This window comes from Abramis brama (assembly GCF_963993115.1).
Source record: "Abramis brama genome assembly, chromosome: 25".
Classification (NCBI taxonomy): domain Eukaryota; kingdom Metazoa; phylum Chordata; class Actinopteri; order Cypriniformes; family Leuciscidae; genus Abramis; species Abramis brama.
The window spans coordinates 19,114,431-19,132,619 of NC_139987.1; the positions used below are offsets into that span (position 1 = coordinate 19,114,431).

The following is an 18,189-nucleotide window of genomic DNA, read 5'->3' on the forward strand; positions in this document are numbered from 1 at the left end:
TTTCAGATGTTTAAATGACAAAATACCATTTTTCAACCGAGTGAATCTACACATGAGAGGCCTTCAGAAGTCATAACTTCAGGGGTCAACGGTTTAGGCCAGTTGGCGAAAACACTGCGTGTGTAAAAATCAAATACTGTATTACACTTTTCAAAGGATAATATAGCTTTAAAGTTAGAATGAAAAGTTAAAAACCAAACATATCTTCATACCTGTTGTGTTCTGACACAAGGCCATTAACTTGTTTAATAAATGTATTGTGCTTATTTCTACAAATATCAACCTGATAAATATGGACTTAATACACGATTAAACAAGATAATCATGCTACCAAATACGTCTGACACAACATTTTAAAGAAAAAAACAGTGTTTTAAAATAAAACTAAACCATGATAACAGATGATTTTTGACAGTCCTACATAAATGCAGGTTGATTACTAAGTTTCAGGCGTAGTGCAACCATGCAATGTTCGAGAAATCTAATATCGGTGTAATCTTTGCGAGGTCTCACTCACAACGCACAAGTTTGTGTTGGGTGATCCAGGCATACCTTTACTAAAATAAAATATTATTGAAGTCATTTCCAAACTGTAATTATGGCTTCATGTTGATTTAAAGTTTTTGTTTGTTTGTTATTAACTAATACCTTTATCTTTTAACTAACATCCAGCACAAAATTAAACAGATGTATGAGCTAAGGATGTTCTCTGACCCCAAATAAACAGATAATGGAATGTTCAACATCTACAATATACAGTTAGATATTCTCCTACTTAGTATGTGTGTAAATAGTTGTGCTTAAATCTTTGGGTGTATTTTTACACGGCAGCATATTTTGTCACACCATAGTGATGCAAAGTTCTACCAGAAAGACTCAGAGAATAAATACTGTGACAATTATCCATTTATTAACAACCAAGCAAGCAATAAGATTCTTTGGCGTAGGCCCCGTCCGTAGCTCGCAATCTGAGGGTCCGGACTCTGCATATCCTGCCTGAAGACCAAGGCAGGGGCGCAGCCGACCCCCTGTGAGGTATGGAAGGGACCATCCTGGTGGTGGTGGGGAGGATGGAGGGAAGGATTTGACTTGGAGGTGGTGGGGAGGATGGTGGCGAATTGGAGCGTCAGCATCTGCGAACTCAAACATGAGTAAGTACCGATCTTTTATACCACAAGTGTTGGAATGTGATTGGATAGATAAAAGGTCAAGTGACGCACCAATTAAGTCTTCCTGGCAGAACTTTATGCTAAAGCTTTCATTTCCACACCCTATGGACCAACTTTAAAACATCATCTTTATACAGGAATCACACGTGTCCTTACAATCCATGTAAGATTCAAAAGACCAAATCACTAAGAAAAGCGCCGTTTATAAAAACAAAACAAAAAATACTCATACATAAATATATATAACATACACAAATCATTTCTTAACTAAGCAACTGTTTCTTAAATGATCAGACACTCACCACATTGATGTTAACATCACCATATATTGTGTTTTCTACCATGATTGTAGCAACTATTGTTCCACCATTCTTCTGGTCAATTGTTAAGTTAAGCTGATTAGGGTTCTGAATTAATGGCTGTCCGAATGATGTAGAATTATTATTATTATTATGCTGTCGTTGTGGAAGGTTGTTAGGCTGCTGATTTGTCATGTTTCCAGAATGTGTTTGAACGCTCAGCATTTGAACGTCACCATCTGTTAAAAAAATTAACAATTAAATACACAACCAAAACCATGTAAACATTATAGTAAAGCTTATTGAAGATTGAGAAACATATTGACTACTAACAAAGTAAATCATAAATCTTTTCCTACTTTTGATATTCTTTTTTCTGATTTTCTTCACTATGGACTTGATCCTTTTTAATGCTGTTTTCTCTCCATATTTATTCTGTAGTTCCTCTACTGTGTCTTCCAACCTTCCTGTTGTTCTTCTCCAGCTGTGTTAACCAAAGACAAACAGTTAGAAGAATAAAATGTATGTACAATAGCAAAAATAAAGTTGGTCATTAGTTGTTAGGGTCAGATACACCTGCAGACACATTCATACATGTGTTCACCTGTTTTCATTTAGCATACACCAGAGTTCAAACATTCACTTTTACAAAGCCCAGATAAGCTCATAAATATGGCAACCAAAGCCAAACGGAGAAAGGCAGACAGAAATAACAATATTCTTCATATAACACACCAGTTCAAAGTCAATGAACCGGCTGATGCTGCAGGTGTTAGAGCACATGATGGACAGTGAACAGACAGGTTAAACCAGAGTTAAAACAATAGTCTATGTTAGGACAATAACAATAATAGTCTATGTTAGGACAATAGTATGTTCACAGGAGCCGCTGAGAGCGAGTTCCAGCTGATAACGGTCGTAAAGTGCGAGATAAGGTGCAAGTAGATAAACTAAACATTTCATATTTGACAGAAATGTTTTGAGAAATGTTAAAAAACGACAAAAATAACTAATCAACTTTTTTCTAATTTCACCATTTTGAACTTAAAATAGGCCTATATAATACATGTGATTTAATGTGGGAGGAGATGAAACAAATAACAGCCTTTTTCATCATATTAGGCATAAGATTAATAATGAATGTGTACATATTGTGAATTAATTTAATAAACATTTACCTAACATCCATAGCCTTCAGTAAATTAAGGCTAGACAAGAACAACAAAGTTCCTTTTTAACTCTGCCCCCTGCTCTAGTTAGAACTTTGGAGCGCTTAAAAGTGTGGAGCTCAAAAATAAGTGTCATTTGGAACTCTTTTATAGTTATTTTTATCAAAAAAATATGTTGATAATGATTAAAAACTTCAGTGCCCTTCGAAGGCACCATTTTAGATAGTTTGGCATGCATGGGATTGTGTGTCCATATGCTAGTGAGAGAGAGCGTCTGGTGCTCAGAAATACATTCTACAATGATATAAAAAATATAAAATATGTATTCATTAAATGCCTATTTTTTATTCTATTCTTTAATCCACACATAAAATAGTTCACTGCGTCACTCCCACACACTGACACATCACATCGTAAGCGTATAATATCACCTGCTCAAGTACTTCTGTATTAAACAGCGAATCTTCTCAGTCAGATCGTCGCAAGATCTCAGGAATCCTCTCACACTGCTCGTGTTCACACGCTCCATCGCTGTACTTGTGTGTATGACTCAAACGATTCAAACTTCTATAATGCACGCCAAAACAGCAGCACGGAGATGTGAAGCTTTCCTGATGACAACCCCCGTACATTCTACGCAACAGGGTGGGTGGACCCCAATCGCCGTCCTGATAAACTCTGCGCCGGCTCAGCATCAGTTATCGCACACAACCCCAGTTTTCCTAACTGAAGGGCTCTAGCTCTATTAGCCGCGGACTGCTGTGCTACTGCATCATCTCATTGATCAAAAGTTGAAAGTCCTGTTTGCCTGAACCTGACGCAAACTACGCTTCTGACCCAAAAACACAAACTTCCACGCATTAACGCACAAACCCTGGACGATTGTGCCACAAGGACTCACTCAGGAGATTCCAGGAACATTCCAGGAACGAAAATCATCTTTCATCATCGAATAGTGGACTATTCGAAAAGTTGAAAAAATGGCGACGCAAAACCTGATGGAGAACAAGTATCATCCGGCATGTGAGTGCGCCACGGGCAAAGAGTGTCCTTTAAGAGCTACGCTAGACTGTATGTTTAAAGATCATTTTAGAGGCCAAATGGTTGGCTTGATGCACAGGATCATCAATGCTGCGTGTGATATGAAAAACGATTGTGCGCAGGATACCAAACGTGTGACAAATCTCAAAAATGAAATGGATGTCGTAAGAGGCCTGACAAAGTCATGGACTGATGTAACACCCATGTTTTTTAACGGCAAAGAGCCGAATGGCGTAATCCTCAGAAAAGTTCTGGATGTGTTGCGTGCATGTTCTGATGAATTCGAAATCACAGAGATACTCGCTATTTGTACTTTTGTAACGGATCTCTGTGTGTCACTGGTGTCAAAAAATGCAAAAACTGACGTTGGTAAATTAGTTGAAAGTCTGATCAACTACATCCTAGAGCAAGACATGATAGCCTGCAGAGATTTTCTATTCTGGTTAGACCATCTGTAAATGTCATTATTGTTTTACTTTACTTTATGTGCGTAATGCCGGTCTATCATTTTCTTCACTACTTCAATGTATACTCGAAAGTATAATGTTGAAATAAAAAAAATATTACAAAAAATGATTATTGTGGTAATGTCTGAGCTCATAAAAATAGCATGATTATACTATACATAATATTTAGAATAATTAAAAATACTACATGATACGCGGGCGCGTTTTGCTGGATTTTCTCCACATTGTAGCACTATAAACTTAAATTTCTTCGTCATTTATGGTCATACAGAAAAAAGAAATATAAAAAAAGAATCTGTGATATTTCTACTTTTGTATGTGTCCACTTACAATCAAATCAAAACATTGTGCTTTTGTAAAATAAAGAAAATAGACAGGGTGTGCGTTCTGCCTCTCCGTCGCGGTGAACTTTTTTTTCTTGAGCACGTCTATAAACTGAAACAAAACTCAGCGAATACTTGTCACACATTTATGAGCCATACACCTTTATAAACATTTAAGTGTGTACTTTTAAATGATCGGATTCAAAACGAAAACAAATATTCTCTGTTTAAGTAATTTGTATAAAACCAACAAGATGTCCAGCTTCTCAAACGCTTCCTAATTATTTTTTAATTTACCACGCCTACTCGCGCAAAAGATATTCACATGCAAATCTCCACATGGAACGCGATCGCGCTCATTACCTCAACAACAAAACACTTCACTTCATTTTTCGTCGAGTTTGAAAGACGTGCCTGAGCTTACATTGGATTTACATCAGAAGAAGAAGAACCCGATTTGAAGACAAGAAAGATAAGGTAAGAAATTATATACTTACATATTAGTTTGCTATTGTTGCATAAATTTCACATTGCAGTTGAACTGTTGCTAGATATATGGTGAATATTATAATATTTAGACCCGTGTTTACTGTTACTGTGTTTGTGGATATCTGCTCAAACGTAGATATGTATATGGTAACCATAATGTTTTATATTTGAGCGCGATCGCGTTTGAATGTATCATATTTTGGATCGTGATCGCGTTTGAATGTATCATATTTTGGATCGTGATCGCGTTTGAATGTATCATATTTTGCAGCGCGATCGCGTTTGAATGTATCATATTTTGCAGCGCGATCGCGTTTGAATGTATCATATTTTGGATCGTGATCACGTTTGAATGTATCATATTTTATCCAGCGCTGCGCATAGCTTATGCCTACAAGGCACAACAAACCTGGTGTTCACTGTTCATTATATTATATATTGTTGGAAACATTTGTGTGTGTGTGTGTGTGTATTCTGTGAATTTTAAAAAGCAATTTTAACCAGAAAAATCTAAAATTTATTCCCAAAATCGTGCAGGCCTTTCTCTTGATGTCAGTATGTTCACTTTTTTTTTCAGGGCCCAGATGCCACTGAGGACTTCAGTGAACATGAACATGGTAAAGTGAAAATCAAACACCTTGGAAATGAAAGGTATGTACAATGTTTTTAGGAATGGCACAAAGGTCTCTGTCTTTGGATCATTGTTTTCAATAAGTGCTTTTTTGGCATTTGCTGTGTGTATCTTTGGACTATGTTGTGTTGTAAATAAATCCAAACAATTTAAAAGCCATTCTTTTTTTAAATCTCCTCATTTACAGTATTGTGCAAGGTTGCTCAGAATGACAGGGCCTGATAGCTCCTAATAGGGCCATTAGGGGAGGGTCTTTGTCTTTCTCAGGTGAGAAAAGCTTACATATTAATGAGCTCTCGCATAAGGCTTTTTCACACAAAACACGTCGTAAAACTTTTAAATCAATATATTGTCTTATCTGAATGAGCAATCAGGGTGATTTTCACATAGTTTTAGAGCAAATATTCTAGGCTACGTGATACAATTTTCAAAAGTCTTGTGAAGAAATAATCAGTATGGGTTTCATGGCCTTATTTCAGTGAGAATTTTTTTTTGTATTTTCACAAACCACGCATAAATGTCATTATCTCAAAACTACAAACTTTTACATACATGCTGTTGATATATTATTGTAGCAGAGTTTGTGCTGAATACAGTGTAATTAGACTTTAGCCATGAAAATGTCACAAGTAACAGAAATAACCAGAAATGTCAGAGCATGTCAGAACACCTCCAGGGCCCAGAAAACAGCTCAGACCTCAGAGGGTTAAAAGATTAACCCTCTGGGGTCTGGGCTGTTTTTGGGGCCCTTGAGATGTTCTGACATGCCCTGACATTTGTGCTTTTTTCAGTTGCTTATAAACATATTAATGGCAAAGGTGTAAATTCACTCTATAAAGCACAAACAGGGCTACAATAATATGTGAGACACGTGTATGTACATGTTTTCATTTTTGAGAGAATAATGTTTATGCATGGATATTGAAAAAACTAAAAACTAAAATTTCTGAAATAAGGCCACAAAACACATAGTAAATATGTGTCAATAAGACTTTTGACTAATGGATGTCCTCGCCTAGAATTTTTTCTTCAAAATTATGTGAAAATAGTCTTGCTTTATCGTTCACATAAAACCATACATTGATTTAAATTGATGTAAAACAGGTTTTGCTTGGAAAGCCAATATGCGAGGGGGGCGTGAACGAGGAGTGGTTTACACCTGAGAATACACTGTCCCACCCACTCTGCATAATGATGAGCATTCACTCAGGTGTGAAACTGACTGAGCCACAATGCAAGGACAAAAGATATATTTAGAAGAAGACTTATATTGACCATTTAAGATTTTGCTTACATCTATCTTGTAAATATGTTTTGCTATTTTATTAAAAAGGTTACAATTACAACAATGATTACAATTTCAACAATATTTCAAGTGTACTCTTTCTTTGTAAAAAAAAATGATTATAGGCCTACATTTTATCTATGTATTCATTAGTTTGAATTTAGTCAACATTGGAACAGCTAACATCTTAGTTGATGACTTATTTTTGACAAAAATAGTAATTTATATATAGAAATTGCTAAACAAAAGCTTATTTGATATGGCAGTATATTCTACAGTAAAAACTGTACCCAAATCTAGTCAACAAGATGTTGTCTTTCATATTTCGCCTGACTGTAACGTTGTTTTCATGAAATATTAGGGCATATTGTTAATTTGCAGTTTAATACGTTGCTTATACAAATAGCCTACATTTTATTTCAACATATTTCAGTCGATTTTTACTCATCTCAGTATAGCAATACAGTTTGCTAAAACACCATCATTCATTCACACACGCGATTTAAATTTAACTTCTGGCAAAGATGAAGTTGACAATAGGCTATTGACTCGCGATCTTCGCAGTAAGTCCAGGAAATTTGTTAATGAAAAAATTATTAAAATTAAGATACAATTGATACAAAACGAAATTCGTTTTAAAGAAAGGATTTGTTCTTTCTGTTTTGAGGTCTCTGTGAAAGTTTGAAAGTCTTGTAGTGCTTTTTTTTTAGAGCGCTCCCGTCCATAATGGAGAACTGCCACGTAATATTGTTTTTTGCCAGCTGTGGTAAACAGCGCGCATCTATGCCGTTCATTCATTCATAAACAGAAACCCGAGAAGGAAAAACTTACTAGTATTCCTCAGCTCGTATTCCTCGTATTCCTCATTATTCCTCACAGCGCTGCGAGACGTTGTAAACAAGTAATGTTCTGAATAAACTTGTGTTTTGGTTTTCTCGAGCTGATGGGGGCGTTCACAGGATTGCACGGATTACCTCAGCCATTTGCGTCTGAATAGCGTGCGCTCTCCGTGGGCGGAGTCACATTACATTTGAATTAGCTCTAATGAAGTCGACTGGAATCGCTCTCTTTTAATACAGATTTCACAAGATGAGAATATTTGTTTTTTATATAAATTACTTCATTTAAAAGAAGAGAATTCAAGCTTCATGCCTGTGTGTCTGTATGCCTGTTTGACTGAGTATTCACTGAGTTATTGCTCATTTTCGGACGCGTTTCAGAATGGACTTTACTGGCAGAGAGAAGGCAGAACTCGCTTCGTGTTTATTTTTCTTTATTTGGCAAAAAGCACAACACTTTGTTTTTATTGTGAGTATACACAAAAATAATACACATTTAACAGAATCGATTGATGTATGAAACTCCTATGGAAAATCTAAGTAAACAGAGTATTTATGAGTTTCTTTTACACTGATAAAAAAAAAGCGAGCTGGTATCGCCGGCGATACCGTCGACCTCAGGGGGTTAAATATTTCAATACTTCAATACTTCAATACTCCCGAGGTGGCAACCATTTCCATTCCATGCTTGGATGCGCTGCGCCACGGACCACAGAGGCACATCGCGTCTCTGAAATTGTGTGGTGAATTTTCATATGATACAACTAATATGCCCGCTGTGTACAGAACAGAAGAAAGGGCATTTTGTGGTGTTGAACAAAATTAGATTTTGTTATTAGCATCGGTTCCTGCATCATAGAGGGAGGAAGCACATACCCCCTACGTCGACCTTCTATCTGTTCAGGAGTTCTTTTTTTTTTAATAAGATTATGTGTTCTGTCATGGACGACTAGACACTAGTCATGGGATTGAGTGGACACGCCCTCTGGTCACATTTTTATGTCTTCATCCAGAGTTTACCCGCCACCTCAAACCTCCTGTCGTTCTCTCACTCTGCCTTTTCCCCTGCTTCGCAACGTAGCCATCCTACAGCTTTCCGCCCCTGCGACAGCCGTAACATCAACCACCACGGCATCCGTTTAAGGCCAAACGGAGGAGCAGGTGGGTTACTTAAACCTGGCCCCCCTCCAGTCCCATTTCGTCCCGTGGAGTTGAGGATATGTCTCACCAGCGACCTCCGGCTTGTCACAATCCTGGCATGCGTCGGGAACAGGAATGCCTTGACACCTTTCAGAATTGGACTCTTGCTACAGTAACTCCAGCCGAGCTTGCCAAAAGTGGTTTCTACTACCTTGACCAGGGAGACAGAGTGGCTTGCTTCAGTTGTGGAGGCCAGCTTAGCAACTGGGAACCGGGAGATTGGGCAGTATCAGAGCACCATAGGCATTACCCCAACTGCCGCTTCGTTCGAGGTGACCGTGCAGATAATGTACCTTTATCTGGTGGCGGCCTTTCCATTGTATCTAACTCGGCAATGCAACAGTGTGAAGAAAGGTTGCTCACATTTGTCAACTGGCCCTCAAGAATAACTGTTCGACCAGACCAATTGGCTAAGGCTGGTTTTTACTATGTTGGTCGTAATGATGACGTGAAGTGCTTTTGTTGTGATGGTGGACTCAGATGTTGGGAGTCTGGTGATGATCCATGGGTAGAACATGCTAAGTGGTTTCCAAGATGTGAATACCTGTTGAAAGAAAAGGGCCAAGAGTTTGTTCGTCAGATTCAAGCAAGATTTCCAAGACTATTTGAACAGCTATTGACTATTGGAGACAGCGACTCAAGAGAATTTGTTGATCCACCTGTTGTACACCTGGGTCCTGGAGAAGACCGTTCAGAAGATGCAATGATGATGAACAATCCTGTGGTGAAGTCTGCTTTAGAGATGGGATTTGAGCGTGGCCTGGTGAAGCAAACCGTTCTGAGCAAAATTCTCGCAAGTGGAGAAAATTACAAAACCGTTCAAGAGTTGGTGTCTGATTTACTAAGTGCAGAAGATGAGAAGAGAGAGGAGGAGCAAGAGCTTCTTGCTGAGGAAATGGCATCAGATGGTTTTAGTTTTCTTAAGAAACATCATCTTGCCATGTCACAGCGCCTAAAAAGTGTGCAGAGCTTAATGGACCATCTTCTAGAGGAGAACGTCATCTCACAGAAAGAGTATGACATTATTCGTAGCTGCACTACAGTCAAGCAGCAAACAGGGCAGCTCATTGAGTTAGTCCTGTCGAAAGGAAATGCAGCAGCAGAGGTCTTCCGCAACTGGATCAAGAAGAATGATGTCTGCCTGCTGAGAGAACTGATGGCCCAGACAAATGAAGCTGCATCACAGAGTCAAGATCTTTCAGACTTGCCTATGGAGGAACAGTTAAGAAGACTTCAAGAGGAGCGCACATGCAAAGTTTGCATGGATAAGGAAGTGAACATTGTCTTCATCCCCTGTGGTCACCTAGTTGTGTGCAAAGAATGTGCGCCTTCTCTGCGCAAGTGCCCCATATGTAGAGGCTTGGTCAAAGGCGCTGTCCATACTTTCCTATCATAAAGTGAAGATATTCTAGCCTGACTACGTCAGACTTCGTTCTTCCGCTCAGTTTCATTTCGCTTCTGTACTCAGTCTGAGACAGCGTAATAGCTTTCCGTTTTCCTCCGGCCTGAAAACAGCCGGCCAATCAACGAACAGAGGGCGGGCTGAGAGCCGTGATGACGTAGACACTGATTGTACCGTGGATGCGTAGATAATCTCATAATCTGCAAAAGTCGTTCACAGCCATGTTCACTCCGGTATTTCGCTCGATGGTTTTGTTTTCGCATCATACATGTGTTTACAGTGGAAGTTAGATGCGGCTGAGCATGCGCATAACACACGCCATAACCAAACGTTATGTGATTGGCTTACGGGTAACCAATGATTTTAAACTTCAGACAAGCGCCCCCCCGCGAGAAAGAAAATGCTTTTCAATTATGCCATGCCAGACTCTGTCTACGAAGCAAAGCGAAGTAGCAGAGTTTGGTATTACCAGGCTAAAGATATTCATCATCCAAGTAACAAACAGTTTTTGGATTTGCAAATTTACATTTAACTTGATGAATAAAAAACAATGTAACTAAAAAAAAAAATATAAAAAAATGATACAACTTAGTCATACCGCCAGAAAGAAGTTTATTATTTTCACTCAATCCAGTTACAAAATCTGATTAAACATATGCATGGGTGAATTGTTCGCCATAAGTTCTGTAACAAACATTTAGAAAGTAGTTAGGATGCAATTCATTTTGTGCATGCTTTAAGTTAATTTGACCAACTATGAAGATGTTAAAGTTCATAGACCTTTAGCGCATTGAGTTAAAATTAATTAAACACATCATTACCGAATTCAGGGGTGTTTAATAACTTCAATAGTTATCAAGCACCAGCTGATTTAAGTTTTTCTTCAAACAAAAGTAATTTTCTGATAAATCATTTTACACATACATGTGTTTTGTTGTATGCACAGATTTTGAGGGTCGCTTATAGAAAGATGCATCCTTGTCTTTGTTTCGCGGTATCTTTAAAAGCATAGCTAGATCTACATAGATGTTTTAAACGATAAGATATTTCAGATAACCTTGTGCGGCATTCTATATCCGCATAAAGGGTTAAAATATACATTTTAGCGTTATTTAAAAACTAGGACGGTATAATGTAAATGTCTCACGTGAAGATGATGGTAAGATGATGAACATTTTTAAGATGATGTTAAAAATGAAACCGTATTAAACAGTTTCAAAACAGGGTGTTTCAGAAGAAATGCAAACAAAATCAAAGATGCATAAAAAGCAAAGGTGTCCAAAATGTTACGCGCTAATATTTGGTCTTGTTTCAGAGTTGGTATGCTCCGGTGAAAACGTCTCAGGTTACGACTGTAACCCTAGTTCCCTGAGAAGGGAACGAGACGATGCGTCAACGACGCTTTGGGGAACGCCTCCGCGTGATTACGTCTGAAGCACGTATGTCAACTAGTCCAATAGGAAGAATGAGCGTCACGGGCGGGTGACGTCATGACCAGGAAAGGATAAAAGCACATCCGGTGCAACCAGTGTTAGCTTCTAGAGCCGAAGCAAAGTCGATAACAGGGATGCAGGAAGTATGGCCGGGCGACGCATCGTCTCGTTCCCTTCTCAGGGAACTAGGGTTACAGTCGTAACCTGAGACGTTCCCTTTCGAGGGAACTCGCGATGCGTCAACGACGCTTTGGGAACGAGAATACCCAACACGCCAGACTTACAATTGCCTGTATCAAAACTGTCGGCAACTTAAGTACCAAGCACCTGAGAACCTGGGGCAGCATCCAGGTCCAGGCTATAAAACCTCACGAATGTGAGCGGAGAAGACCAACCTGCCGCATCACAAACCTCCTGAAGAGAAACCCCAGATAATAAGGCTTTAGAAGCCGCCATACCCCTAGTAGAATGAGCTCTGACCACCAAAGGGCATGGCTGGCCAGAAGACTCATAGGCAAGAGAAATAGCCTCAACTATCCACTTACTAATTGTTTGCTTAGAGGCCGGAAGACCTTTCTTAGGTGACCCAAAGCAGACAAATAACTGATCAGATTTCCTCCACGGGGAAGCCCTGTGGACATAAGTGTCGAGTGCTCGCACTGGACACAAAAGATTCAGTTTTTCCTGGTCCGAAGATGTAAAAGGAGGAGGACAGAAAGCCTGCAGCACAATAGGCCTAGGAATATTGGTTGGCACCTTAGGGACATATCCCTGTTTAGGGTATAAGAATGCCTTGACCATCCCGGGTGCAAACTCAAGGCAAGTGGGAGAAACCGAAAGGGCCTGAAGGTCTCCGACTCTTTTTAGGGACGAGATCGCTAGAAGAAAAATGGTCTTAAATGTCAGAAATTTCTCTGAAACTAACTCTAGGGGCTCAAAGGGCGCCCCTGAAAGACCTTCTAGAACAATAGCCAGGTCCCAGGCCGGAACCCTAGTGCGAGATGCAGGCCTCAGCCTCAAGGTGCCACGAAGGAAACAAATGACCAGGGGGTCTCGACCCAATGACGTACCACCCACCGGGGCGTGGAAAGCTGCAATGGCCGCCACGTAGACTTTTAAGGTAGATGGACATAAACCTGATGCAAAGCGATCTTGGAGAAATTCAAGTACTGTGTTCACTGAACAGTTAACTGGATCCCACTGATGCTGGTGACACCAAGAAGTGAAGACTCTCCACTTAAGTGCGTATAATTTCCTCGTAGCTGGAGCTCTGGAGCTAAGAATGGTCTCAACAACCTCGGTTGAGAGACCACTCTCTATAAGTTGGGCCCCCTCAGAGGCCAAACCCATAGTTTCCAAACCTCTGGCCGGGGGTGAAATATAGTGCCCCCTGCCTGAGACAGAAGGTCTCTCCTGATCGGGATCTCCAAGGGAGGGCCGTTGAGGAGATGAATTAGATCCGCAAACCAAAACCGGCTCGGCCAACGTGGCGCTACAAGCAGTAGACTTATTCCGTCCTGGCGGACTCTCTCCAGAACTCCTGGGAGCAGAGCAACAGGGGGAAAGGCGTACAGACGTAGCCTCGGCCATGTCTGTACCATAGCGTCCAGCCCCAGGGGGGCTGGCTGAGTGAGGGAGAACCAAAGTGGACAATGCGTCGTATGCTGAGACGCAAAAAGATCCACTTCTGCACGGCCGTAAAAGTCCCATATGAGCTCCACCGCCTCGGGGTGGAGTCTCCAATCCCCTGGCCTCAGCCCCTGCCTCGACAGGGAGTCTGCTCCTATATTCTGAGCCCCTGGTATATACACTGCCCTCAGAGAGCGTAATTTGCCCAGAGACCACAGGAGGATCTGGTGCGCCAGTTTGCAGAGTGGACGCGAGCGCAGACCCCCCTGACGATTTATATAAGAGACCACCGATGTGTTGTCTGTGCGGACAAGCACATGATGGCCCCTCAGGTCTGGAAGGAAATGTTTCAACGCATCGAAGACAGCCATCATCTCCAGGCAATTTATGTGCCACAAAAGATGATGACCCCTCCACAGACCCTGAGCTGAGCGGCCTTCCATTACCGCTCCCCAGCCGGTGAGGGAAGCATCTGTCGAGATCGCAACTCGATGGCAAAGAGCTCCCAACACCGGACCCTGGGCCAGGAACCAATGTTTCCTCCATATAACCAAGGCGCGGAGACACCGCCGCGTGATCTTGATCATACGAAGTGGGTTTCCCCTCGGGGAGAACCCTCTGGTCCTGAGCCACCACTGCAAAGGTCTCATGTACAGCAGGCCAAAGGGGATCACATTGGACGCTGCTGCCAAGAGACCCAACAGTCTCTCGAACTGTCTCACAGTGCGTGACTGGCCTAGCCTCAACTCTTTCGTGGCTACGAGGATAGCAGCTACACGAACGGGCGATAATGTGGCCCGCATCGTGACTGAATCCCATACCACACCAAGGAAAGTGGTTCTCTGTAATGGAGATAGCACACTCTTCTTGGTATTGAGTCTCAACCCCAATTTCTTCATGTGAGCGAGGACGACATCTCGATGCCGAACCGCTAACTGCTCTGATTCCGCCAGAATAAGCCAGTCGTCGATGTAGTTCAGAATGCGTATGCCCTGCAGCCTGAGCGGGGCCAGAGCTGCATCTACGCACTTCGTGAACGTGCGGGGTGATAGAGCCAGGCCAAATGGAAGCACCCGATATTGGAATTCTTTGCCCCCGAAAGAAAACCTCAGGAACTTCCTGTGTTGAGGGAGGATGGAGACATGGAAGTAAGCGTCCTTTAAATCTATCGTGACAAACCAGTCCTCGGATCTGATTTGAGTCACGATCTGTTTGAGTGTGAGCATCTTGAACTTGAGTTTCATGACTGCACGATTCAACAGACGAAGATCTAAAATGGGACGCAACCCCCCATCCTTTTTCGGAACAATGAAGTATCGGCTGTAAAACCCCGATTCTCTGTCGGGCGAGTACACCTGCTCTATAGCTCCTTTCGCTAAAAGAGATTCTACTTCTTGCTCCATTACCAGAGCCTGCTCGGGGTGTACTAACGTAGGTAGCACCCCGTTGAAGCGAGGCGGAGGAGAACCAAACTGAATTCGGTAACCTTTCTCTATTGTTTGCAGGACCCAAGGAGATATATTCGTCAGATTCTTCCACTCTGTCAGAAAATCTACTAAGGGTACCAGTCTCTCGAGACTGGCCTCTGGTATTAAAGGAACAGCTACTTCGGTGACCTGAAGCATACTGGCAGGAAACAACCGAAGTGACTGTCTTTGAACCCCCCTCAGAGGGCGCGAGTCTGACGCAATGTCGAGTTGACGCCGGGTCAGGAACTCGCTGGAAACCGCTGCGCCCTGAAGCACCAAGGGTGGCAGGGTTGGCAGAACGGCTTCCTGAGGACCCCGAAATGGAACGGGCACCGTAAAAAGAGGTGAACACCGTTCCACCCCGGTAGGGGCTGTCCTCAATGGTCTGACACTGAGGGCGTCAGGACCTCTTTTGAGCCGAAGCCTTCTTAGCCATAAGAACGGTCCTCAGATCCGGCTTAGACTTAGAAGACTTCGGCTGAGAATGACGGCTCGGCCCCCAAGGTTTTAAAGGGGGAGCCCGAGACGCGACACTCTCCTTTTGCTGTGCACGAGAAAATTTTGAAGTGCTAGTTTGAGGAAGCTCACGCCCAGCATCCTCAGGGGCTTTGACTTTACGAGGGATGAATTTTTTAAATGCCTCAGATTGCTTCTTTGTTTCTTGAAAACGTTCAACAACCATATTGACAGCATCGCCAAAAAGACCAGATGGTGAGAGTGGTGCATCTAATAAAAAAGCACGATCTTTGTCTTTAATCTCAGCTAGATTAAGCCATAAATGTCTCTCAGTAGCTACAAGGGCTGCCATAGACCGCCCAATAGCACGAGCGGTCTCTTTCGTAGCTCTGAGAGAAAGATCTGTTGCCCGACGAAGCTCTCGAATATCGTCGGGACTGACCCCCTCACTCTTGTCAATATCCCCTAATAAATCCGCCTGATAAGCCTGAAGCACTGCCATGGTGTGCAGGCAGGCTCCAGCTTGACCAGCTGCTGTATAAGCTTTGCCCACTAATGCAGATGTATTTTTTAACGGTTTAGTGGGCAACGCGGGTGATTTCAGGGACGATGCTGACGCGGGAGACAGATAGCTCGCGAGCGTCTGTTCTGCCGGCGGCATCGACCCATAACCATATTCCTTCAGTCCCCTTATATCAGAATATGTGTGCACTTGAGGACTGAAGAGACGTGACGAATATGGTTTATTCCACGATCTACTTATCTCACTATGCAGATCGGGAAAAAATGGAAGTGCCCGCGAGGGAGATGAAACACTAGATATTAAAAAACGCTCGTCAAGTTTGCTTTTAGGGCGAGCGTCTTTTTTCTCAGATGGCCATTCAATATGTAATTTCTCAACAGCGCGTGTAATCACCTCTACAAGCTCATCATGTGCGGGAGAAGAAGATGGCGTGTTTTCTTCTCGTGTGTTTGTGTCACTGGCCATGCTCAGCACATCTACCTCCTCGGAGCTAGAGCACTGAAGCATGGGGCTCTCTTCCTGGGCAGAAGAAACCGCGGGGCGGGCTTCTGACACCGGCAAGAGAGCACTGGATCCCCCGGGTAAGGGAGGAGATAAGGCAGAGCCCGTCTCCAACCCCGCCGAGAGATCCATTTGCGAACCCCAGGTCTGCTTTCTCCGGGCTGCCTCGGCAGCGGCGGGTCCAGCACCCTGAGGTTCGCGAGCCTGCCCACTCTCGTCAAACATGGACAAGCGGGAGCGGAGCATGCGGAGCGGGAGAAGCTCACAATGCTGACAGTCAGCCCCCTCGAAGGCTGACATAGCATGCTCCGCTCCCAAACAAACTACACAAAGCTCGTGTGTATCCCCACCCGTAAGGAAACGAGGGCAGGGAGGAACACACTGCTTGAATAGTTGTTTCGCCATAGTGATATATACATATATAGTGACAAACAAACAGTAAATATACAGACAGTTTTGACATATAGCGCTTTGCTGAGGCAAAAAAGCTAACACTGGTTGCACCGGATGTGCTTTTATCCTTTCCTGGTCATGACGTCACCCGCCCGTGACGCTCATTCTTCCTATTGGACTAGTTGACATACGTGCTTCAGACGTAATCACGCGGAGGCGTTCCCCAAAGCGTCGTTGACGCATCGCGAGTTCCCTCGAAAGGGAACTTTGTGACTTGTGTGAACTTTGATGAGGCAGAGAACAATAGCACTGTTAAACATGCGGTTCAATAACAATGTTCAATATAAACAAGAATCCAACTCTAATGCGACTGAGCTTGTTTCACATATATAACTGTTGATTGTTAGATAAAATAGTTATTGACGATATGTTAAAACATTTCGGCATTATGCTGATGAGGCCAAAAACTGCTTACCACGTTTTCATAAAAAGAAGAACAATTATTAAGACATAAAACATAACGTCTGTTTTCTGGATCGGGCCTAAAAGACAGATGCTTAAAACTCAAAGTATTGGTGTGGACAGAATAAAAAATGAATCAACCCTCCTTTCACATAAAAATACCACGTATCAACTGTGATTCATTAGCTTAACTGTTGTTTAGCGACGTACACAAAATAACCGTGTATCTATGACTGTGCTGCGAAATGCACCTCTTTAAGAGTAATAGTTAGACGAGTTTGAAGTGTAATAGGTAACAGAAAAAACAGCAATATGTTTCGTAGACATAGCAGAAAGATGTTCTAAAATAAATATGATTTGTTTAGTCTTAAACACTCTCATACTAGAAGGACCGTCATTTAATTCTCTTTATGCAATATTTGTTCATGTTTTTCATACATTCCTATATGACCACACTCTGAGACTATATACTTTTTGCAAACTGTACAAACACAAAAAGAAACAAGATGTAAACAGCGTAATTGACAAAGCCAAAACTGATCACTATAGTGGCTTTTCTGTATTTGTTTTAAATGGCTCATGATGATGCATTTACTTTTAACCCAGTTGACCTCTAGAATTTACTTTTGTGCAATTTTATCAGCAGGTTTTACCAAAGTGTGGAACTTTGTTTAACAGCCTCAAGCTTTGATGAATATGCCTCTCTCAGTGCAATAGTCAGATGTGATTCTGATGTAATAGTTTAAGTGTAAAACAGCATGCACTTTGTGTGATTCGTAGATAGAGGGAAAGTTGCACTAAATGAAGTATCAATTTAGTCAAACAGAAACACTATCACTTAAATTCTTAATTGTCATTTATTTCTATAAACACTGAATGTTGACGGCTCTCAAAGAAAGGTCTTCACCTAAAACACATAAAGTCCAACATACAAAATGTGAAACAGTGTCATCTGCTATCTGTATAAAGATGATTTTAAAGTTGGTCCACTTTAAAATCATCACTATGG

General features: G+C 41.7%; 1 protein-coding gene and 1 pseudogene across 2 annotated transcripts in view; one reads left to right on the top strand and one right to left on the bottom strand.

The window, feature by feature from the left end:
- Positions 1 to 897: 897 nt before the first annotated feature.
- The window catches only part of LOC311076043 (uncharacterized protein), a 198,364-nt gene continuing 181,072 nt past the window's right edge, over positions 898 to 18,189 (bottom strand). The window contains exons 3-4 of the mRNA XM_084103876.1: positions 1,828 to 1,952; positions 898 to 1,707 (exon numbers count right to left, since the gene is read on the bottom strand). Coding sequence (XP_083960002.1) covers positions 1,460 to 1,707; positions 1,828 to 1,952 — 373 coding nt within the window. The 3' untranslated portion in view covers positions 898 to 1,459. The remainder of the gene's footprint in view (positions 1,708 to 1,827; positions 1,953 to 18,189) is intronic.
- On the top strand, positions 8,675 to 10,308 carry LOC311076586 (putative inhibitor of apoptosis; annotated as a pseudogene). Its single transcript has one exon. The product of its transcript is annotated as a putative inhibitor of apoptosis (transcript).